The following is a 24223-nucleotide window of genomic DNA, read 5'->3' as shown; positions in this document are numbered from 1 at the left end:
CTGTAACAAAATGAGAAATATAGGGACAAATTAAACTCATACAACACAAAGAGTTACTAATTTGATTTAAAGGATTCTCCTTTACTCTGACCCTATGCTCTTCCCATGTTTTGGTATTAAAACGTCTTTGTAAAAAGTGACAGTGATAAGAGAAAGACAAATATCATATGATATGGTTTATATATGGAATCTAAAAAACTGATACAAATGAACTTATTTATAAAACGGAAATAGACTCACAGACATAGAAAACAAACTTCGGTTACCGAAGGGGAAAGGGGAAAGGGGAAAGGGGACAGGGGTGGGATAAATTAGGAGTTTGGGATTAAAATATACACACTACTATATATAAAACAGATAACCAACAAGAACCTATTGTATAGCACAGGGAACTCTACTCAGTATCTTGTAATAACCTATAATGGAAAATAATCTAAAAAGCAGTGCGTGTATATATATATTATATATATATATATAATATACATATATAAAACTGAATCGCTTTGCTGTACACCTAGAACACAACATTGTAAATCAACTATATTTCAATAAAAGGTTTTTAAAAACCAATAAATAAATAATAAATAAACAGAGTCCTTACTTGGCCAAATAAGAAGTGCCAAAACTTTCTAGCCATATCGGGGAGGGGAGGGGGGAGTGGGGACTGGGAAAGAAATCTCAGGTGAAGAAAGCCCTAAATGTGAAGGGCAAAACTGAAAAACTCCTAGAAGATTACAGAGAATATCCTTATGACCTTGAGGTAGAGAAAAGTTTCTTAAATAAAACACAAAAAGATATCATTTCCTCTAATCATAAGAGGAAAGATAAATTTGACTACATTAAGAACTCTATGCATCACAAGAGACCATAAAGAATGAAGGTAAGTCACGGAATGAGTATTTGCAACACACATAATTGACAAAGAAATAGTATCCAGAAATCCATCTATCTATCGTCTATCTATCTATAGATTGAGGTATACACACATACATACACACTCGTAAAATTAAAATGCAAGCAAATAAGAAACAGATAACCTAACAGAAAAATGGGTAAAAGACGAATAGGTATTTCATGAAAGTGGAAATCTAAACAGTCAATAAGTAAATTAAAAAGTACTCAATTTTATTTGTACACAGGGAAATGCAAATTAAAACCCACAAGGAGATACCATCTTACACCCATCAAATCAGCAGAAATTTAAATTCCTGGTGATACCAAAGCATGGGAGACAATGTGGAACAATGTTGTTCTCATTCCCTGCTGGTGGGAGGGTAAAATGGTATCATCCCTTTGAAAAACAGGTTGGCATTAACTAAAAAGTTTGAAGAGACACATATTCCCATGACCCTGCAGTTTCATTCCCACATTTATACCCTAGAGAAAACATGCACAGGTGCACTGGGAGATGCATACTAGAAGGGTCAGAGCAGCACTGCTCTTCACATTAGCTTCAAACCAGAAACAGCCAACGCCCACCCATAGCAGACTGGATAAACTGTGGTGCAGTAGTACAGTGGAACAGCTTATAAAGCAGTGAAAGAGAATGATCTCCTAAAACCAAAATTAAGCAGAAAAAGACAATACAAATGGTGTGATACCGTTTATACAAGTTCAAATACAGACAAAAAATAACAATGCTGTTTGGGAAACATACACAGGAAGGAGGAGGTCGAATTATAAGAAAACGATTATCTCAAAAATCAGAAAACCAAACACATCTGGAGAAGGAAGAATTATGATCTGGGAGAGACACAAGGGGCAGCGCATTTTAGGTGCGGGCACTATGCTATTTCTTGCCTGGGTACTAGTTGTGTGATTGGTTAAGCTTAATGTATACATTTCTTTTCTGTATGTGTATTTCGCACTTAAGTTGCCCGTCCCTTTCTTAAAGTTTTACTGGTTGAAAATCTCCAAGACAGAAGCACCTATTTGAGTGATGCTCAATCAAAGCTGTGTCCAAGTATTTTAGAAAGAACTCCGAGTAGCCCCAGGGGAGACTTTGAAGAGCAAGAGAGGCTGGAGCTGACCTTCAGTTAAGTGTCTATCGGGGGTTCTCTCAATAATGCTTCTCCAACAACTAGAGGGGTGGGAAAGCGTGACCACAGCAAAGGTGTCACTTAGCCAGGGGGCTTGTGGAGGCCAAGGTGTCAGGAGAGAAGTTTGGGATGTTACTGTGTGGTGGACCCTGAGTGCCTGATTCAGGAATCTGGATTTAATTCTGTAGACAGTAAGTAGACTTGGAGGATTACCATGCAGCAAAGGGACAATTAAAAATACCCTAATGGGGCTTCCCTGGTGGCGCAGTGGTTGAGAATCTGCCTGCCAATGCAGGGGACATGGGTTCGAGACCTGGTCTGGGAAGATCCCACATGCCGCAGAGCAACTAGGCCCGTGAGCCACAACTACTGAGCCTGCACATCTGGAGCTTGTGCTCCACAAGAAGAGAGGCCGCGATAGCGAGAGGCCCGCGCACCGTGATGAACAGTGGCCCCCAGTCGCCGCAACTAGAGAAAGCCCTTGCACAGAAACGAAGACCCAACACAGCCAAAAATAAATAAATAAATTTTAAAAAAAAGTAACAAATGTTCAAGTACAATTGGTGTCTTAAAAAAACCCAAAAAACCCTAATGTCTTAGGGAGATGATTCTGGGTGTGAGGGGTAGGGTGGACTGAAAGTAGAGAAACTGATAAAGGCTCAGGCATAATAGACCAGGAATGACGGAAGTGAAGTTAGAAAGCGATGGAACGAAGACGAGTTACTGAGGAAGAACAGTAGGAACTTAGTGATGGAACAAACTTTTTCAAAAACTTATTTTCTGTTCTTTCCCAGCCCTTCCATTCTAAAGCTAACTCAAGAGAGATTCTGCTTTACAAGGACAAGTGACTGGAACCACGTAAGGTCAGAAGAGGACTAGCAGACACACTGATTTGATGCCGAGAGCCCAACTGAAGGCTTCAAAATTCCCTGCAACTACTTGAGAGTATTGCCAGGGTCGGGGGCCGGGGGGCGGGCAGGGAGGACACAGAGGGTGGAGCCTTTTCAGCAGCAGCAGAGTTGTTTAATGGCGAGCAAGGAGTTTTTAACTTTTCATTATGGAAATTCTCAAACATACATTGACACCAGAATAGTCTAGCAAATCTCCTGGCTTCAACAATGATCAGTATGTTATCAAGTGGCTTTCGCCATTTTCCCACCCTCCACATCAATGTGTCCCAGGAGGGAAGCCAGCTCTGGTGAAGGATAAAACATACACATTTAGAAACATTTGAATCTTAGTTTTTGTGTTAGGCTGGGATGTCAGTGGTTCCAAAACAGGTATACATGGGATCAAGAGCAAAGAGCACAACCATCTGGCTTTCCTGCCCCAGACACTCCCCGGCCTCTGAATCCACAGCCATACAAAGTGTGTTACCTGTGCTGGATGACTAGACCTTAGCTGCCTCGACTGGAGTTGGCTGTCGTTCACGCGACTGGAAGCTCCGCTGGGGATTTGTCGATTGTGAACTTGGACAGATCAGTCCTGCTGCAGAGCGGTTCCCTAAGCCTGTGATTACCACAGGAGGAGATGAGCCCTTCACAAAGTGTGGTTCCTTGGAAGAAACTGGCTCTATAATCCTGCTCTTTCCAGATGTTGCCAGGTTTGATCATTGCAACTCCCATTCTATCAGAATGAAGAGAAGGCAGCTCTGACCTGGGAGACAATGGGGGACCATCCCCTCACCACGGCAGAGCCTGAAGTGCAGCTGGAACAGGTCCTCGGAAAAGGGAGATGTTGGCAGTGTCGAGCTCTACTGCCCGAGTCACCTTGTCAGCTCCAGGCAGCAACAGTCCACGTTGTAAGAACACTGGTACCTTAAATTTAACCCCGTACTCAAGGCAGCGCACATTCCTGGGAACAAAGAAATTTGTCTCCTTCTTCTGTGAAGCTGTTTTGCAAAACAGCTATAAGGAAACCATGGTACATGGAAATACATATGTGAAAATGTGCTAGGAGTCCTCAGTGGAAATGTCAAGGTTATTCTGAAGCTCACCAGTACGGATGGAAAAATGGGTTGCTTGGGGCAATATCCTAGTCCCCTGGGGATTTCTGTCCGTGAGCATGTGACAAGATGTTACTGCACGACCAAACTCCGTTTGGTTGTACTTTGTGCAGCCCCAGGCACTAAACATTCTTGCTGCGAGGGTCACCACCTCACAAACTGAAGCACCACAAGTATTTTCAAAATGAGAGAGTAAAAAATAAAAAACGAGCAATGAGTCCTTTAGTTCCGCTGGTTTCCTAATAAACGAAGCTGGCCCTTCTCTCCAACTGTGAAGCAGGCCAGAAACCACACTGACAACATGAAGGGTACTTCTAGAAAAACAGGCCAAGTCCACTGTATGCAGGAGAAACAGGATAATTTTATTCTCATTTTTCCTTAAAATAAAGATACAGTAGAAGTTTTACAATTCAGTATGATTGGACGTGATTTATAATTTTAACATTTTTAAAAAAACAAATGACAACAGAAACAAAAGACTACTACAAATTATAAAACTACTAGAGCAAAGAGAAACTATCTTTCTAATCAAAACATGTACCACAGCTCTAAACTTCCTAAGAAAACTTTCTAAGATTTCTAAGCTAAACTTTCTTAGAATGGGGTTTGTGAAAAACCTTTAATCTCAAGTATTTAAACTATTCCTGTACCCACTAAATGCTTTCACCAACTTGTTAATCATATGCTTCCTAAATTTAGGAACCAGTGATCAAGTGGCCTGAAACAAGTCTTGATCCTATAATTCCAGCTATAAATTACTAATATTTAAAGAAAACAATATATTTTCTAAGCATGTAAGTTTTCTAAAAACTTCAATTACCTTTTCTGGCTCAGTACCTCACTGAAATGTTCAAATATTCATATTGCACACAAAAAAATTTGAGCAGCATACTATACGAGTGTGAGAAGCCGATGAAAAATAAGATTGAGGAAAATCCCTAAGTTGTGTCCCATTTAACATGATTTAAATATATAGTTTCTATATCTTTAATCAATATAAGTAAAAAGGTAATCTTTAGAACAGCACAGAGATACAAATGCATTAGCGTTTTACAAAATATATTCAATCCCTTATACGTCCAACAATCTTTTAGTTTTGGAGCTGCCACACAAGGGAGCCAGTTTCTTCTCCTTCATATGAAAGCAGGAAGTCATGTGTACAAAGTTATTTATATGAGAAGAATAAAGATCCACATTCCTTTTCTTTGTCCTTGACAAATATTTATGGAATGTTGGAAGTGATGAGAAAACAATTCCAATGTTATGAAGTCCAAAGACTTGGAATGAAAAAACTCGTAGTGGCACGCTGAGCTACACAGCATGACAATCATCTTCTAGAAACTAGGGTTGCGTTCTCTGTCGTGTTTAGAGGCTACCACAGAACTGGGTGGAAAGGCCATGAATGACGTGCCACCTCTGGTCAAACAATCAGAGCATGCAAATGTCAATGCCATCTCAAGAGTCCCAACCAACTCCCTGATAAAATAACAGGCAACACTAACCGGCTACCAGCCTGACAGGCTACTTTCCCAAACTGCTGAAGCAGATAAAAGTTCAAGGGGTTCAGGATAAGTCCACTGGCCCCTCACAGGGCTGGGCGCTCCTAAACTCATCACCAGGCCTCAGGGAAAAGGACCATTGACTCTAACTTCCACAAAACAAATTAAAAAAAAAAACTGCCTGCCAGGGAGATAAAGTTAAAGCCTCATTTTAAAACTCGTGGGCTTCCCTGGTGGCGCAGTGGTTGAGAGTCCGCCTGCCGATGCAGGGGACACGGGTTCGTGCCCCGGTCCGGGAAGATCCCACATGCCGCGGAGTGGCTGGGCCCGTGAGCCATGGCCGCTGAGCCTGCGCGTCCGGAGCCTGTGCTCCGCAACGGGAGACGCCACAACAGTGAGAGGCCTGCGTACACCACCACCACCACCACCACCACCAACAACAAAAAACTCGTAACTAGCAGATGAAAAATTTAAGTTCTTCATAAAAGAATTATTATAACCTTTAGCATATTAAATACTGCTCTCGGGCTTCCTTGGTGGCACAGTGGTTAAGAATCAGCCTGCCAGTGCAGGGGACATGGGCTTGAGCCCACATGCCGCAGAGCAACTAAGCCCTTGCGCCACAACTACTGAGCCTGCGAGCCGCAACTACTGAGCCCACATGCCACAACTACTGAAGCCCGTGCTCCTAGAGCCCATGCTCTGCAACAAGAGAAGCCACCACAATGAGAAGCCCGCGCACCACAATGAAGAGTAGCCCCCGCTCGCCTCAACTAGAGAAAGCCTGCGCGCAGCTACAAAGACCCAACACAGCCAAAAATAAATAAATTTATACCAAAAGAAAAAAAGATACTGCTCTCAACGTACTTTCATTCAGATTTTAAAGGACCTTGTCTCTTGGGTTTGCAACTTCTCACCTCTCCCTTCCTAATTTGTTTTCTCCTTGCCTTTCTAAGTAAATTATTCTAAAAACAACAACAACAAAAAAAAACAATGCTTAATATAGGACTTGGAAAGCAAGATAAGGTTGACGAAATCATGCCATATGCTCTGGTTTGCTGCCCAAAGATACAGCTGCTGTGTTTCTTAAAGCAAAAAGTAGAAGAAAATTGTATTTTAGGGCCTGGGGGCTAGTAAATCACTAACAGATTTGGGGATAGACTACTCATACTGGTTATATGAGCCAAATGCAGATGTAAAATAACCCCAAGCCATACTGTGACAGGCAACTTTTCCTATTCACTTAACTCAGGACACTTGGGTCAGCTTCCACCCTCTTTCCTTTACCTATGTCATCGTCATTACAGTGCCTAGTAGGAATTAAAGCACACCAGGGACATTTTCCAAACACTCTTTTTAAGTCACCTGGACAGGAGCGAGGTCTCCACCAAGCTATGGAGGCAGTCTGTGTTGCCTGGCACACTCTGAAAAAGCCTGGCTGACCCTAGCTCCCTCGGGCCTACATAAACGCACTCAGTCCTCAGACAAAAACACTGTGGCCAAGCAAAGCACACACCTTTTCCAGTGAGTTGTCCTAAGACAGCCACACCAGTGTTGGCTCCACTCACAGAGCCAGTGGCTAGAGGAGGCTACTGCTTCCAGGCTGGACGCTGGGCTGGAGCCAGGAACCCAAACTTGAAGCACGTAGGCTCCCGGGACCAGGGGCCAGGCTTCCTGCCTGCAACTGTGCTGGCCGCCCCAGGGCCCCCCAGCAGCAACGTAATAGCCTGCACTCCCTGAAGATGCCCATACCTTCTAGAACCTGAAGGAAATAGAGTTATGGTCTTTTGACCATTTCTATGACAAAAGTTCTATCTTCTGAAATACTCACTTTATGTTGAAAGCCAGTTAAATGACCACTGTAAATAAGAGTTGAACTCTTAACCAGAAACATGAATAGAAAGTTCCATTAAGGTGTATATAAAATAGGGAGTGATACTAAAGCAAAGTTAAACTTTATGTAACTTGTTTTATTTATTTCAGTGGGATTCCAAAGTGGATTGGACTTCTTGGAATAGTGAGAGATGAGAATTCACCCCAATCGTACAAGCCATACAAACGAAAGGAGGAACCAGCAGCGTGCTGGCTGACCCCTCACAGCACTCTTAGCGCCGTGAACAGCCTGGCGGTCGAGAGTAGCAACTGTGTACCGATACACTATCACACTCTACTCAACAATGCGGCCTCACGAAAAAATAAGATGTTAGTCTCAGTGCAACTTTAAAGTACCTTTTAAAGTTTTGTTTGGTACTACTTTCTTTTCTTCAAATAGTATTTCCTGAGAAAGCAAACTTTCCTAGCAGAAGTGGAATTAATACAGTTCTCACAATAAGCCCTTTACCTTGAGTTATTATACTCAAAGGGAAGTACGCTTTTAGGTGTGCAGGACTTGTGTTAAAACACAAATTGGAAATTTTAGGGATATTTAGATTATGTCCCTATGTTTCTTTTTACATGCCCTAGTAGTGCTTTTTATACAAACATTTCTTAAAGGGTAAATCAAATATAATCAAGCGTCCTCCCTAATTAGGTCCCCAATTTTCTCAATACTCTTTATATCAAATGTAGATTATACTCATGATGTATTTTCCAAGTATCTGAAAAAGCAGTCTGTCGCCTGTAAGTACTCCCTGAGAACACCCAGCCAAAGTCCCCTTGAAAAGCAAATGAGAGCTGAGCCTGGCAGCCACATGAGGTCTAGTTGTGTAAAAATATTCAGTAGTGAGCACACCTGTGTCTAAAATGAACCCAGGTGTCCTTCATGAAACATGACTGATGTCATGGCTGCAGTTTTCTTCTCTTGCTTTTCTAAATGTGAGCCAAGATGAGATTTCTGTTTAATATTTACAGATCATCTTGCTTTTGGAAGGGGGTAGAGATTGATTACATGAGGATTTTCTATCAGGGAAGTAGGAAGGCCAAGCGCCCTGAAAAGCTTTATGAAGATTAAGACTAAGAAAAAACCTGTAAGTCTGTAAACACCCAATGGAAAACTGTTCAAAAGAAGAAATAGAAGGCACAAACGCTGGGTTAAAAAATGCATGTAAAGATTGCAACATTACTACAGTCAATAGAACTAACACCTAGATCTTTAAAAGTCTTGCCCTAAATACACACTCAGTTAAACTGCTTGAACACCGCTATAACCGTCACCATGCTGTTTCTTTGCACATCTACTCGCACAATTAGAAAAAGGAAGAAAGCACAGTGACCCTCCTTGACACCTCAAAGCAAGTGCTTAGGATTGCGAAAGAATAAATTAAAAGCACAAAACAAAACACTCCATCCTCAGAACTACCACCTCTGACTTCCACGGTTTCTAGGAGGAAGTGAAGTGATAAATGTGTTTTGTAGGTAGAAAACCAACAAACAAAAAATCCTCATATAACTCAGCAAGATAATAATGAAGGGCTGGATTATATGCCCCCTTACTGTTAAATGTAAGCACATTTTAGGGCCCACTTTAGAGAAATTAAAATAGTAATATAACTTAATCTTAGCACATATAAATAGCCATCTGGATATTCAAACAGCAACAACAGAACAAAATTTACACCAAGTAAAAACTTTTCTAAAGTAAACAAATGTATAATATCAGAACTCAGAATTCATTAGAACGTTCACTGTGTTTCAATCAGGCTCAGACTGAAATAAAAGTAGTCAATTTAAACCCCAACCTGGGAAGCCGTCCCTGCTACGCTTGTGGTTTCGTCTTTTCAGCATCCCGTGACATTCATTTACACAGAGGGCAACCATCCCTGTAAACAGTTCGACCTATTGGTCCCTGCTGTGGACCTGTGGTCGATGAAGAGGAACAGTCTGGGAGCAGCAGACAGACAGGGGATGCTTAAACCTAAGAAAGCGACAGCAGCTTCTGGGTGGTTTGCTCCGCTCAGGGTTTCCCGTCAGGCAGCTCAGTGAGACTCTGTGGAGTGGAACTGGTGAAAGTAGAAAGCCATGAAGACATGGCTGTCTTTGCACTGGAAAAAGCTCCTCCAACTGACTGGCCTGAATGGAAAGAAGGGGAAAAACAAAAGGAAAAAATGTCTTCACTTTTGTTAAGAGACACTGAAAAACCAATGTTAATTAATAAATGTTAATTAACTGCAACCGATATGTTAATAGTTACTAAAATACCATTTACACTTCTAGTTTCAAAATAATCCCTTACCATGGGAATGTCTAAGAGGAACCTGGATAATGCCAGGGTGTAAGACCCTGCTCTCCTAAGCATTTTGAAAATCTTGAGCAAACTCTTTCCTTAATACCCACTGTGCCAGACCAGTGGTTCTCAGCACTGGCTGTGCAGCAGAATGACTCGGAGAGCTGAAAAAGTCCTATGAGCTCTCTGTACCCTAAATCCAAGTTGATAACTAAAAACCACCTGCAGGGAAGAGTTGTTAGGCTGCTTAGGGAAATTTGGTTTTGTCATCTAAAATGATGTTGCATCAAATGAAGACACACAGAGCTCTATCTGCCTGAGGTCTGTTCTGTTTTTAAGAGCGTTATCTCGTGTTAAAGTGAAATTATTTAAGCTGAATCATCCATACTCACTATTCCTGAAGAAGGGAGTGTGGAAGAAGAGAATAGGCCTTAGAATTTAAATATCAGCAGCATCACTAAAAATTAACTACCAACTGACATCATATAACTATGATGAAGTAGAATTTTCCTACTTTTCCATAGTGATGGGGCTATGTGCCTTGTGTTTCTCTTCTAAGACGAGTGTGTGGAGTAGTTCTCTCACCCTGTCTATCTCTGGATATACAGAACGTTAGAGCTACGAGGACCCCTGCAGAGATCACTTAGTTCTGGGGCTTTTGAGTTGTGTTCAGTAAGGGTTAGCCAAGCTCTCTCAGGAGGTAAGAAAGGAGACGGGTCCTATTTTCAATACTGATATGACAAAGCAAACACAGCCAAATGTAAATAATCAGTGAATCTGAGATAACTGGGAGTTCCTTGTACACTGTTGCACAATTTAAGTTTGAAATAATATAAAAATAAAAAGTTAAAAATATAGAAAAGAGGGAACAAGAAGTTTCTTTACAAAGGGTATGGAATAATCTTCAAAATATTTTAAGTGAAAAAAGGTACAGAAGGGTGTATACAACAGCATGCTACCATTTGTCTGGCTTTGGTATCAGGGTAATACTGGGCTAAGTAAATGAGTTGGGGAGTATTACCTCAACCACTACTTTCTGAAAGAGTTTGTATAACAGTAGCATTATTCCTTAAATGTTTGATAAAATTCATAAGTGAAGCCATCTGTGTTTAGATTATATTTAAAACCTTGTGGCAAGCTTTTAAATTTTAATTCAACTTATTTAATAGATATAGGGCTATTCAGATTTTCTATTTCTTTACTGCATTGGTTTTGGCGATTTGAGTCTTTCAAGGAAATTGTAGATTTTACCTAAGTTGTTGAAAAATTGGCATAAAATTATTCACAATATTATTATCCTTTTAATTTCTGTAAGATCTACAGTGGTGTCCCCTCTTTCATGCCCAATACTGGTAATTTGTATCTTCTTTTTCTCTTTATTAGTCTAAAAGGTTTCACTAATGTTGTTGATTTTTTCATAAAAACAACTGTTGGTTTCACTGATCTTCTTTATTGTGTGATACTACCTTAAAAGACGGCAACTCCTAATGCCTACTTTATTATTATGGCTCTCTACTATTTATAAAGAACTGTGGGCTGGGACTTCCCTGGTGGCACAGTGGTTGGGAAACCGCCTGCCAATGCAGGGGACATGGGTTCGAGCCCTGGTCTAGGGAAGATCCCACATGCCGCGGAGCAACTAAGCCCGTGAGCCACAACTACTGAGCCTGCGCTCTAGAGCCCATGACCCACAACTACTGAAGCCCGTGCGCTTAGAACCCGTGCTCCGCAACAAGAAGCCACCGTGCTCCGCAAAAAGAAGCCACCGCAATGAGAAGCCCGTGCACTGCAACGAAGAGTAGCCCCTGCTGGCCGCAACTAGAGAAAGCCCGTGCACAGCCAAAAATAAATAAATAAATAAATAAAAAAAAACAAAAACAAAAAACAAGAACTGTGGGCAGCTCAGGGAATGGAGGAAAAACTCCAGAGAAGCTTGAATCCTGGTAACAGAACAGACAGGACAAAATTTGCTAAACTTGGTTTGACATCATCTAGTGCCACAAGAATTGTTTTAATGAATAAGCCCAAAATTTAAAACAAAAACCTCTGTATTCGACCATCTTGCATTATTATGTGATACACAGATCTCTACAACTTTATGTTTTTATCAATGACATATTGAGGATAGAGAAGAGATGTGTTATGATTCCAATCTGTTCCTGCCCAAGACATCCTTACCAACAGCTTTTCCTGTTTGCACAACATTCCGACTCGTTGTGACCATGACGTTTCCAAGTTTTTTGCCACGTTCACTGTTTTGAACAGAACTGAGTAAAGGAGAGGAATGTTAAGTACAATATTAAAAAATTTCTCAGGTATACATTCACCACTCCATAACCATCCCTCAAATCAGTACTGCGAAAAGAAGCTAAATAATGCATTATTTGTTATGCATCAATTAATTTACTAACATTCTAAGCATGTGAATCTTCAGAAAACACTAAAAGAATACGCAGATGAGCCAAAAAGTGGTAAGGGCGTAAGGATGCATGCTTAACTCTTCCTACAGTCACAATATGCTAAAGTAACTTCACCAGAACAAAAATGGCAAATCTGGCTATTAGTTCACACCATTCTCCATGAAACAGCAGTGTTTTCACTTTGAAACATACACACTGCTGAGCTAGAGAATGTTATGCACATATTTGGTTACTATTTGAAGCACAAGTCTGTGAAGTGGAGAAAAACAATTCCCAATTAGCAATGAAACACATGGCATACATTCAGACGTAAGACTGTTCCTAGTATTTTCCCTAAATACTCACTGTGAGAATCTTAACTTCATGTCTGACACTGAATACTGGCCTTGGAAAGGATGGCTGTAAAACAAAGTTTGAGTTTAGACTATGAGTATTTCACCAATAAAGCTGCAACACAGTTATCACATGGAAGAATCAGGAAACCTCCCTCGCAGGGGTGACTCAGCCGGGTGGCAGTGCTCCAAATGAGATATAGGAAACAGGGCTTTGATCACAGCTCTCCACTTAACAGTTATGTAAGTCCCTCTGAGCTTATGTCCTTGCTTGTAAAATAGGTGTGCTTTTTTCCTTGGGTGGGGATGGTTTGTGTTAGTGCTGCCCTAATGTTCTGAGTTACCTGGTCTGGGGTGGGGCCCAAGCACCGACATTTTAAAATCAGGCAACCTGATCAACTTTACACTATAAAAGAAGGCATCAATAAATATTCAAATTCTTATCTCATACGCAGGGGTCTCTCTGTCAATGTCTAACAAAGAAAGTGACCTAGAGAAATTTGTAGCCGCTTATTGAAATATCAAAATGCTATTTATGGCTTTTCAAATGAAAACAAATTGATATATTGGCCATGTTAAGCATACGTTAACAATCCCTCTTTTTCTGGATTTCTGAGTCTCCGGTTGGAAAGAATTGAGAGATTAGTTCATCATTCTCTATTCCTGCAAACGCTGTGCTTAAAGGATGAAACATGCCTGCTGCTTTTAAGGGAAGTCAGAGGACTACCTTCTCCGATCTTTAGGAGTTGAAGAAAGGGTTTCATAGATCTCAAACCTTACATTTAGTTTTGAATATTTCCAAATTATACCCCCTGCTGACAGTTGAAGACTATCATTTCTTGTTTTGAATTTGGTGAAAATCTGCTGATGGTCATATCTGCATAATTTCCCTACCTTTTTTTTTTCCTGGCCCTTTTCTTCAGCTTTCTCCTCAATCTAAGTAACCGCAATTTATTTACATATTTTTAGAAGTATTGTTTTTACATTCCTTTAAAACACATTCCAGCTAATCCTCATATGGACCTGCAACACAATCTGTCGAGCTGCTTCAAGTTAAAGGCACTACAGCAGACGCAGGGGCTGCGTAACAATCTGACCAGGCTAAGGGTCAGAGTACCGGGGAGGAGACCAAACTACGAACAGTCACTCCCCCAGCACTACCACAAGGAGCACCGCCAGGCAAACAAACTCACATCTGTTTCTCCTTATTACTCTCTAGAACACAGACCTTGTGGTTAGTGAGGGAGAAAACTCTGAACTCTTAGTCCTTTCATTTAATACCATTAAAACGCTTGTGCCTTTTAATTCTCTATGTTTTTACCACACCCAAATGGCAACATAGGTTTCTGCTACAGCCCAGTATGAGGATTAAATTCCCCCAAATCGGTCCTGAACCTAGTCATTGTTCTTGATAGGTACAAAATATTGGCAGACATGTTCTCCCAAACCCTGCTTCCTTACAGATGCTTCTGCAAGTTACTATGACATAATTCCTGGGTTTTGTATTTGTAGCACCACTTAAATCACATCCCCAGTTGAGCTAAGTTTACCATAGTTCCCAAATAATATGGTAATCAGTACTAAGTTGATTTTTGTCAGATTCTCACCGAGAAGTAAAGTTTAAAACACAAATGAAAACAAACGTTCAGCGTATACTTGTATTGTAAATAAAAAATTATATATTTTAATTTAGAAAAGAAGTTGCCAAGATGTACGCATTATATTAATTGATCTCCTTAGACGCTACTCTGCCATTCACATAGTATTATTTCTTAATGGCCCCACTCCCCAGCATGTTTAAATGTCTTTTACATGGGATAAAGTCTTTGCCCAGCAGTCGGCACTGTGACAGGTATTAAATTTTGTTAGATCTAGAATCTGATGTGGAAACTGCATCAGATTTGACTGCAAATCTAGGAGTTTAAATATTAACTTTAGTTGTTCACACTTCATATTTTAAAATAACCTCTCAGTTTAAAAAAATAAAAATAAATAAAATAAAATAACCTCTCAGTTTTAACCAGTGCTATTTCCCTCAAGGGTTCTGTCTTGTTTGACCATTCTGCTGAGGCAGAGATCCAGCGAAAGGGAGGGAAGAACCATGAGGTAGGAGGATCCTCACAGGCCAGGACTTTGTCTCCAAATCACGCTGGAAGCTGGGAGAAATGTTAGTGCTTCCAAAATGCCTTGTGCTTTGTGGGTAAGAAGTGTGAATAGGGAAGCAGTTTTCAGCTGCTTCTCTGTACTTGGGAGCCTTTTTATAAAAATCTACTCAGGGAGATTCTTGAAGATATTCACAATATCATCAGAGTTAAGATATGATTTTCTTTTCTTTTTTTTTTTAAAAAGATATGATTTTCTTTATGCTGGGGCACACTTAGTAAGTGAACCACCTCTATCAACCTTCAGAGGATGTGCTTACTTTGGATTTATTTCTGCAAGTGCTGGATGCTTGTTGCTGTTCCAGACCCTGTAGTTGTGAGTGTTCTTCCATGCTGTAACAAAGGTCGTCCCATAGTCTGATAAGATCTTTTCATTATCTGTCAAGTAAATATTTGAAAGTTGAGCTGGACTGTAGTCAGTCAGGGATGTAAAGATTAATAACCTAAACCAGTAAAGAAATGGCTTTAGCCTCCCTGTCCCCCTGCTTTCTTGGGGAGACAGCCTACCAGATGTTAGGAATCTTGGGTCTAATTCCAGAAATCCTGTTAAGAAGTGATGCGGCCTTTGGTAAGTCACTTACTCACTAAGAATTTCATTTTTCTTACTAGAAAATAAGGAGGTTGAGCCAAATATTTTCTAAGGTTCCTTAAAACTCCAAAATATTTCCAAGTTCTCCTTACCAAGGTAAGGAGGCATAGTATTATTTATTAAAATCTATAGGCTGGACAGTGGGTTAAACATACTGATGTCTACACATGGAGCAGGCAATTAGGGTATCTTTTCATCTTCTCACAAATGCCATTTTTCTAAGAAAGGCAATTAGAAAGAATACATTAATTGGTTCTTTTTAGACACTATTTACTTTTCTTTGCCTCACTATTCAGTGAAACTTACTCTTGAGTTTCCATGCATTTCACAGTCAAAATACTTAAAATAACAAGGAGATTTTCATATATTTAATGCTTAAAACTTTTTGGCTTTATCACTATCGAGGCGAAGCTTCAATGAGGAGCGTTTCTTCTACTTGGAAGGATAGAAAAGGTTTTGAGGACTGATTCAAATAGCTATTGCTTCATATGTTAACTTCAAGTTGCTTGCTTTGAGGGTGAAACATGTGACTTTTTTTGCTGGGAGAGGAAGAGAAGGACATAACACGGTTCTGTATGCAGCATAAGGAAGTTCTTTTAAGAACATACTCCTCAAACAGCTCATTGGTCTGAATTTCCTTTAAGAGCTTGGGCCTGAGCCAGACTTCTTGGGCTGAAGTCCCAGCTCAGCCTCTTACCAGGTGGAAGAGCAAACTATTTAACCTCTCTATCCCTCACTTTCTCTTCTGTAAAATGAGGATGACACAGTATCTACCTCTAGGATTGCTGGGAGGATGAAATGAGTTAGCAGATGTTAAGTGCTCAAAAAAGGGGGTGCTGCACATGTTAAACGTTCCCCCCAAAAGTTAGCTACTATGTATTACTCAGTGCTCACAGCTACCCGGGCAAATATTTTTAAGAAGTAAATTAATTACTCAGGAAGCTACATGGCTGGTGGAGACTTGGGTTTTCTTACTAGATAAACTGAATGATTCTGGGTTAGAGGATTTAATTTTGGGGTCTCAGCTGCTACAGCTATAGAAGAGGCAGACATTCAAAAAAAAAATCCCATTAGCAAATAAGGAGTCGCTCCATTAGCTTTCCTAGCGAATGAAGAACATGCCCGAAGCCTGAGTTTAAAATTATATATATTATGTGAAGAACTAACCTGGGAGGTGGCAGTAGTGAGGTTGATTTAAAAATCTACTAACACAACAATGTGAAGGTACTTAATGTCACTGTGGAACGATACACTCATAAATGGTAACGATGGTAAATTTTAGGTTATGTGGATTCCACTACATTTTTTTAAAAAGCAACTGTGAAATAGTTGGATAATTGAAAAGAAGGAAAACCAAAAGCTCTATACTCTTTTAACACCACCACCACCAAAGCTAATGAATATATGCTAAGTGTCCAGGGTGGTAGGTGTCCATGGTGTGAGAGCTCATTGCAGAGCTTCATTTTCTCATTGTATATATTTTTTTCCATGGGGAATGAGATAATTTTAACTCAGCAGTGATTCTATGTTTGCCTGTTCCATTTTAACCACTTGATAGGGATAAAATTTCTCAGAATGGGGGATAAATTTGAAGGTCTAATCACTCAGAATGTGATTTTCAATGATTTCTATTTTTTATATTTCTCTTTTCACCCATTATATATCTTAACATGTAAGCAGTGTTTATAAATAGCACTCAAATACTGATATACCCTTCCATATGGTGGAATACTAAGGGGCCATGTAAAAAGTGACGAAAATCTGCATTTACTCTCTTGATAATATGTTTATGTTTCTATTATAAAGAAAAACTAAGTTATAAAAAACATGAAAAACGGGATCCATGTTTGTAAAAGGACTACCACAAAACTAAAATCCAAAACACAGGCTTAGAAAAAGGTCTAGAAGGATATCAAGTACTCAAAATGCAAAGAGTAGTTAAGTCTGTATAAGGGAGTGACAGGTAATTTTTCATAAACTTGTTTCTTATGCAATTCAAAACATCGTAAGAGTTACAAAATGAGCAAGAGGCTGTGAGCTCCTTACCTAACTGCAGTGTGGCGGCCAGCAGTGCATGGATGTAGACTGCAAACTGGGCTCGAATCCATTCGTCACCTCCCTCCCAGCCCGTGCCATCCAGGAAGACATCATCTCGGTTCTCGGTCACATGCCTCACTAGGTAATCTGCGAACCTTAGGTCTGCAGTGGTTGGGTTAAGCAGCTTCCTGAGTTCTGGATCATGGATCTGGATCAGAGCTTCTTCTACCTAGAGGGTACCCGGGTATAAGTCAGAGTCTGGGCATTCACGCAGATATCCATGCCACACTTTAAAGAGTAACTACTGGGAAGTTGGAGCTGGAAATAAAAAATATGAATAACAGCGTTCTCAAAAGGTGAGCCTAAGAAAGAGACAGGTTTTTTACACTGAAGTTTTTTTTTCTTTCACTATTTTAAAAATGCTCATTTTCTGTTCTTAGAAAATATATGCCTAAATATTTAATCTTGAATTATAGAAGTAATTCACGTTGACTGAATATTTTGGAAAATATAGAAATGTATAGTTAAAATCACCTTTTTCATACAAACAGAAATGAATACAATTAAATATAATTCCTAAAAATTTTTCCTTTGATTGCACAGACACTTTGGAATATTTTTATTATGTAATACTTGATACAGAAAGAAATATATGTAACTTACAGGTTAGTTTTAAAGTATAATAATAAAACAAATACCCATGAACTTGCCAACCAACTTCAGAGCTAGAATGTAACCAATAATGTTGAGAAAACTCTGTGGTCCTCCCATCTGTATCCTCCTGCCTTGGAAAGTATATGTATTTTTCTCCCTCAAAATTGGGATACATATAGCTTTGAATCCCAGATTTTTCATTTATTGTATTATAAACGTTTTCCCAGGAGGCACATTCTGGTACTTCTGTTAGAAACTACAAAAACCTTAGGGTGGCCGAAATTACCCTCACGCATTTGTAAAAATTAATTGTAAAATTGAACAAATTATTTAAATTTCTTATATATTAATAAGATGTCAAATATTTTTCTCTAGTTCCTTCCTCTTGATACTGGGGCATATTAAACAAGCTAGAAGTATTTAAAATATTTATACAATAAACACATTTTAATGGTGAGACTGTAGTAGGACCAGATTGCCTAGGTAGGAATCCTGGCTCATCCAGTTAGTAGCTGTCTGATCTCTCTGTTCCTTAGCTTCTGCAGGTGTAATACAGACAGTAACAATGCCTATTTCAAAGGTTGTTATGAAAACCAGACCAGTTCATATACCTAAGGCGCTTAGGATGCCTGGCAAAGGAAGCAATTATTACCACGATTAGTATTATTACTATGCCCCAAATTCCAATTAAGAAAGAAGGAATCAGAAAGAGAAAAACAAATACTGTATGCTAACACATATATATGGAATCTAAAGAAAAAAAAAAAGATTCTGAAGAACCTAGGGGCACAACAGGAATAAAGACACAGACGTAGAGAACGGACTTGAGGACACAGGGAGGGGGAAGGGTAAGCTGGGATGGATTGAGAGAGTGGCATGGACATATATACACTACCAAACGTAAAATAGATATCTAGTGGGAAGCAGCCGCATGGCACAGGGAGATCAGCTTGGTGCTTTGTGACCACCTAGAGGGGTGGGATAGGGAGGGTGGGAGGGAGGGAGATGCAAGAGGGAGGAGAAATGGGGATATATGTATATATATAGCTGATTCACTTTGTTGTACAGCAGAAACTAACACACCATTGTAAAGCAACTATACTCCAATAAAGACATTAAAAAAAAAAGAAAAACAAAAAGAAAGAAGGAAAACAGACCAGCGGTGTCAAGGACCCACACTCATATGTAACCTACTTCCACAATGGCATCACTGAGGTGTTTCTGTTGTCGAAAAAGGATGTTAGTAGCTCCAGCAACAAATCCTCGAATGGTGACATCAGAGAGAAGATGGTGCTGCTGCAATGCCATATAAGGCAAACACAGATATCCCTGAATTACAGGAGTAATAGAAAATATTAGAAAAGTAATGGAACAGCCCGTCTCTCCTCAAGCCTAGAGAGCTAATAGTAGGAAAAAAAACTCTCCATCTTTCCCCAACCCCACACCATTCCTAACACAGCTGATCTTTGACTCAATACAATAATATTCCAATAATAATAACCATAGGTCCGCATGAATGGTCAATCTTGGCAAAATAGTCTACCATGAAGGTTGTCTTACTTGACCACTTTGTTCCTCGGTTCAACTTAAAAGCCTCCACTGTAACTAACAAACCGAATTTTTTTTCATTTAGGAAATGAAATATTAAGCCCATTAAAAAGTATGTTGTTTAGTAGAAAGCTGTTTGTTCTTCCAGTAAAATTTTAAAACACATGCATTTGCACATAACCAGCAAAGTACTATTATAAGAAGGGCAAACACTGCATAGCAATTATTTTACTGTCCTATTGTTTAAAATTATGCAGCAGTATTTCAAGACACTTTCTACTAAATGTTTAAAGCACAAATGACAGTGGCAGTAGTGTATTTAATTGCTTTCCATTTGAATTGCATTTGAAAATACCATTGCCCTGAAAATTATACTTTAACCACCAAGCCACAGCAGGGAGTTAAGTGTACAGAAAGCAGCCTATATCCTGAAAATAAAGGTGTTAGCACTGGAGTGATGCACTGAAGGAGGAAATGGAATTTCTGCTGAAAGATTCTATATCAAGATAGATTTCCAACTAGTGGCACAATCTGCATGTGAAGGCAGGAGGGAGGACTTGCTGAAACCCTGAATTTGTTTCAATCAAGTCTGATGACAGTTTCATTCATTTATTTTTTATTCTCACCTTTTTTTAAGAAACACTGACTATAGTTATCTGGATAGTGTCTTGTTTCCCTCATGAGACGAATTTCTCGGAGGGCAGGACACACCCCTTCTGCTACTGCAGGTCCTTCCATGCATCTACCATCTGCCTTGTACCTCACAGCTGGTTGTTATATACTTAACATGAAAGAAGACTTCCAAAAGTTGGAATGTATGTCTAGAAACCTGGTTTTATTCTTCTTCTTGACAGTGTCTTCCTCTGCTCTATAAAACGCCAACTAATAGAAGCAGCAAAAATAAATCTATGTCTATGCATGAGACATACTGAGTATACAGTGCTTCTCAACCCACACCCTCTTGTGACTAAAGGTGGAAAGGACCCCTGGTCCTTAGGCCAAATCACTCAAACAGCTGGTGCAAGGCTCACAGGTCATGCTTTACTTTGTGTGCTATGTATTAAAAACAACAGGCTCCCCGCTCCCCAACTACCTGTTTCTAAACATAAATACTATAATATTGAATGCTCTTTCAAACTTGATATGGACCCCAGAATACCCTACTCCCCCAACTAGGCCTGAGAATCCTTCTTGATAAAGGCACCCTCAGAACTGCCAATTTTTACAAAGATTGATTTAATTGCTCATAGTATTGCATTTCATAATTGATTCTGTTAGAGAAGAAAGTCTACCGTCAACAGTGGAATTCTTGGCTAAGTCTATAACAGCATGAAAACTAAGAATGTGTTTTTTTTAAAAAAATCAATAGTTCAAAGCTTTTTAAAAATATGAAAAAAAATTTCCCTAAAATATTATACATACATATATTCTTTGACCCAACATTTTACTTCTTGTAATTTACCCTACAGATACACCTGTTCATGTGTGGGATTTGTAAAAAGTTATTTATTGCAGCATTGCTTATCATTGCAGAAGACAGGAACCCTAACTATTCATGAACAGGGCAATGAATATATGTTCTTCTATATGATGGAACACACTGCAGCGAGTGATGAAGTTCATCTCCAAGGAATATTTTGCTTAAAAAAAAAAAAAGATATAGATAAGGTTGGTTGCCCCTGGAGAGAGCAACTGAATAGCAGGGTATGGAATGAGAGAGACTTTTTATTATAGATGCTTTGGAACCTTTTGAATATTGAACCATGTGAAAGTATTACGTATTTATAAAGTTATTTTAAATAGTAGATCAAAATGGCCTTAAAATTTTGCGATCATTACTTTTAACGATGGTCAATTTAGCCTAAATCTTTTAAAGGTCTTCAGTGTCTGGTGGCAGCAAGAGCCTGGGTACTTTCACATAGAGCAGGCTCTACAGCCAAACTCACCATGGCTTTCCACTTTTCTAGGATGCTTTAACTTCCACATTTGGAGCTGCAGTATATAATGGTTAAAAAAAAAAGAAAATTGAAGAGATATCTGCACACCTATGCTCACAGCCACACTACTCAAAATAGGCAAAAGGTAGAAGCAACCCATACGTCCATCGATGGATAAATGGATAAAGAAAATGTGGTATATACGTACAATGGAATATTATTCAGCCTTGAGGAGGAAGGAAATCCTATCATATGCTACAACATGGATGAACCTTGAGGACATTATGTTAACTGAAAGAGGACAGTCACAAAAAGATAAATGCTGTATTATGATTCCACTTATGTAAGGTATTTTAAAGTAGTCAAGTTCATGGAAACAATGATGGGTGACAAGAGCTGGGGTGAGGGGAGAATGGGGAGTTGTGGTTTAAAGGTTATAGAGTTTCAGTTTTGCAAGATGAGAAAGTTCTAGACATCTGTAGTACAACCATGAGAATACACTTAACACCACTGAATTGTGCACTTAAAAATGGTAGAGATGGGCTTCCCTGGTGGCACAGTGGTTGAGAATCTGTCTGCTAATGCAGGGGACACAGGTCTGAGCCCTGGTCTGGGAAGATCCCACATGCCGCGGAGCAACTAGGCCCATGAACCACAACTTCTCAGCCTGCGCGTCTGGAGCCTGTGCTCCGCAACAGGAGAGGCCGCGATAGTGAGAGGCCCACACACCGCGATGAAGAGTGGCCCCCGCTTACCACAACTAGAGAAAGCCCTCACACAGAAACGAAGACACAACACAGCCAAAAATAAATAAATTAATCGATTAATTAAAAAAAATGGTACAGATGGGGCTTCCCTCGTGGCACAGTGGTTAAGAATCTGCCGGCCAATGCAGGGGACACAGGTTCGAGCCCTGGTCTGGGAAGATCCCACATGCCGCAAAGCAACTAAGCCCATGCACCACAACTACTAAAGCCTGAGCTCTAGAGCCTGTGAGCCACAACTACTAGGCCCACGTGCCACAACTACTGAAGCCCGTGTCCCTAGAGCCCATGCTCCACAACAAGAGAAGCCACTGCAATGAGAAGCCCACACACCGCAACGAAGAGTAGCCCCCGCTCGCCGCAACTAGAGAAAGCCCACGCACAACAAAGACCCAATGCAGCCAAGAATAAAGAAAAAAATAAAAATAAATTTTTTAAAAATGGTAAAGATAAACCTTATGTTGTTTTTTTTTTTAAACCACAATTAAAACTAAAAAACAAATAACGTCAAAAAACACACCTCAGCTTGGTAAATCTGGCAAACCTGTTGTGAGCTGATCTGCTAGAGAGCTGCAAAAGCATAGTGCCTTCTCCATTGCGACTTGGGAAGGGCTACAATGCCGTCAGGACCAACTGGCATTTTCTCATCTCTCCTCTGTTCAGGGATAATAAGCATGTTCATGAACTGGAAGCCTCCATACTGCAGGGATGTCAGTTCTCTACAAAATTTTATCTAGCGTTTAAAGGTAATCTCTCAAAATCTCAACCTCTGTGAGTGAGAACTTAAGTTGATCCTAAAATTAATGTGGAAATGCAAAGGGCTAAGAAACTCTTGAAGAACAATAGCAAGAGAGGAATCTCTGCCTGACTCAACATACATGGTAATTAACACAATGCAGGACTGACGCAGGGACAGATACACCAATGAAACAACAAAAAGCACAGAGACAGACTCCCTTTCTCAACCATACACAAAAATTAATTCCAGGTAGATAAAACCCAAAATGTGAAAGCCAAAACTACAAAGCTTTAAGTCCCATAAATCAGTGACAACAAGGGAAACAACCCAGAAGCTTTGAACAATTACTACACAAAGGGAAATCCAAATGGTTAAGAAGAACATGAAAAGATGCTCAACCTCAACAGTGACTACTGAAAAAAAATTACAAACTAAGAGCCAGAAGATACTACCAGATTGGCTAAGTATTAGGAAGTTTGACAATAACAAGTGTTGGTAAGAATGTGAAACAATGGGAACTCTTAACCACTGCTATGGGAATGGAAACTGTCACAGCCACTTTAGAAAACAGTTTGGAATTATTCTAGTAAAGCTAACATACCCATTCCCTGTAATCCAGTATTCCCACTTCTAGGTACTGAATCCTAAAGAAATGCTTGCATGTATACAGCCAAGATTTCCAAATAAGAATTTCATAGAAGCATTATTTGTAGTAGCCAGAAACTGAAAACAATGTAGATGTCCATCCACAGAATTCGTAAGCTACAGAAGAGCCGAAAACAGAAAACTACAGAGGAATAATAATACACGACTTCATGAAAAATTACGGATGAACTAAAAACAATGTTGAGAGGAAAAAAAATAGTATAGTGACACTTAAATAAAACTAAAAAACATGCATCCATTACTTTTTAGCTAGTCACAAGTTATCTGTAGGTTCCCTAAATTTGAATATGATACCCTGTAAGCAAGCAAACCAAATATAAACTCAGAAGCAATACATAAAGCAGTTTAATACATATGGCAGAAAAAAATTTTGGTTTCCAACTACATATACTTTTAATTCTTTCATATATTTTTTTTTGCTAAAACAGTTGCAAACTGTGGGCTTCCCTGGTGGTGCAGTGGTTAAGAATCCTCCTGCCAATGCAGGGGACACAGGTTTGAGCCCTGGTCCGGGAAGATCCCACATGCCACAAAGCAACTAAGCCCATGTGCCACAACTCCTGAGCCTGCACTCCAGAGCCCGTGAGCCACAACTACTGAGCCCATGCACCTAGAGCCCGTGCTCCTCAACAAGAGAAGCCACTGCAATGAGAAGGCCGCACACCACAAC

The 24223-nt window shown here is 39.8% G+C and overlaps 1 protein-coding gene across 5 annotated transcripts in view; it reads right to left on the bottom strand.

The window, feature by feature from the left end:
* AVL9 (AVL9 cell migration associated) overlaps nt 1-24223 on the bottom strand; it is a 96292-nt gene that overhangs the window by 28534 nt on the left and 43535 nt on the right. For 2 of the 5 annotated variants that reach the window (XM_019925839.3, XM_073809817.1), the window contains 6 exons: nt 19094-19228; nt 17255-17474; nt 14880-14997; nt 12471-12524; nt 11884-11972; nt 4386-9551 (listed from right to left, as the gene is read on the bottom strand). In XM_019925839.3, coding sequence (XP_019781398.1) covers nt 9436-9551; nt 11884-11972; nt 12471-12524; nt 14880-14997; nt 17255-17474; nt 19094-19228 — 732 coding nt within the window. In that variant the 3' untranslated portion in view covers nt 4386-9435. The other 3 variants (XR_002174519.3, XR_002174518.3, XM_019925857.3) reach the window with 3 other exon arrangements.

This window comes from Tursiops truncatus, chromosome 9 (genome assembly GCF_011762595.2).
Source record: "Tursiops truncatus isolate mTurTru1 chromosome 9, mTurTru1.mat.Y, whole genome shotgun sequence".
NCBI lineage: Eukaryota > Metazoa > Chordata > Mammalia > Artiodactyla > Delphinidae > Tursiops > Tursiops truncatus.
This window is presented reverse-complemented; position numbering and strand designations above follow the sequence as displayed.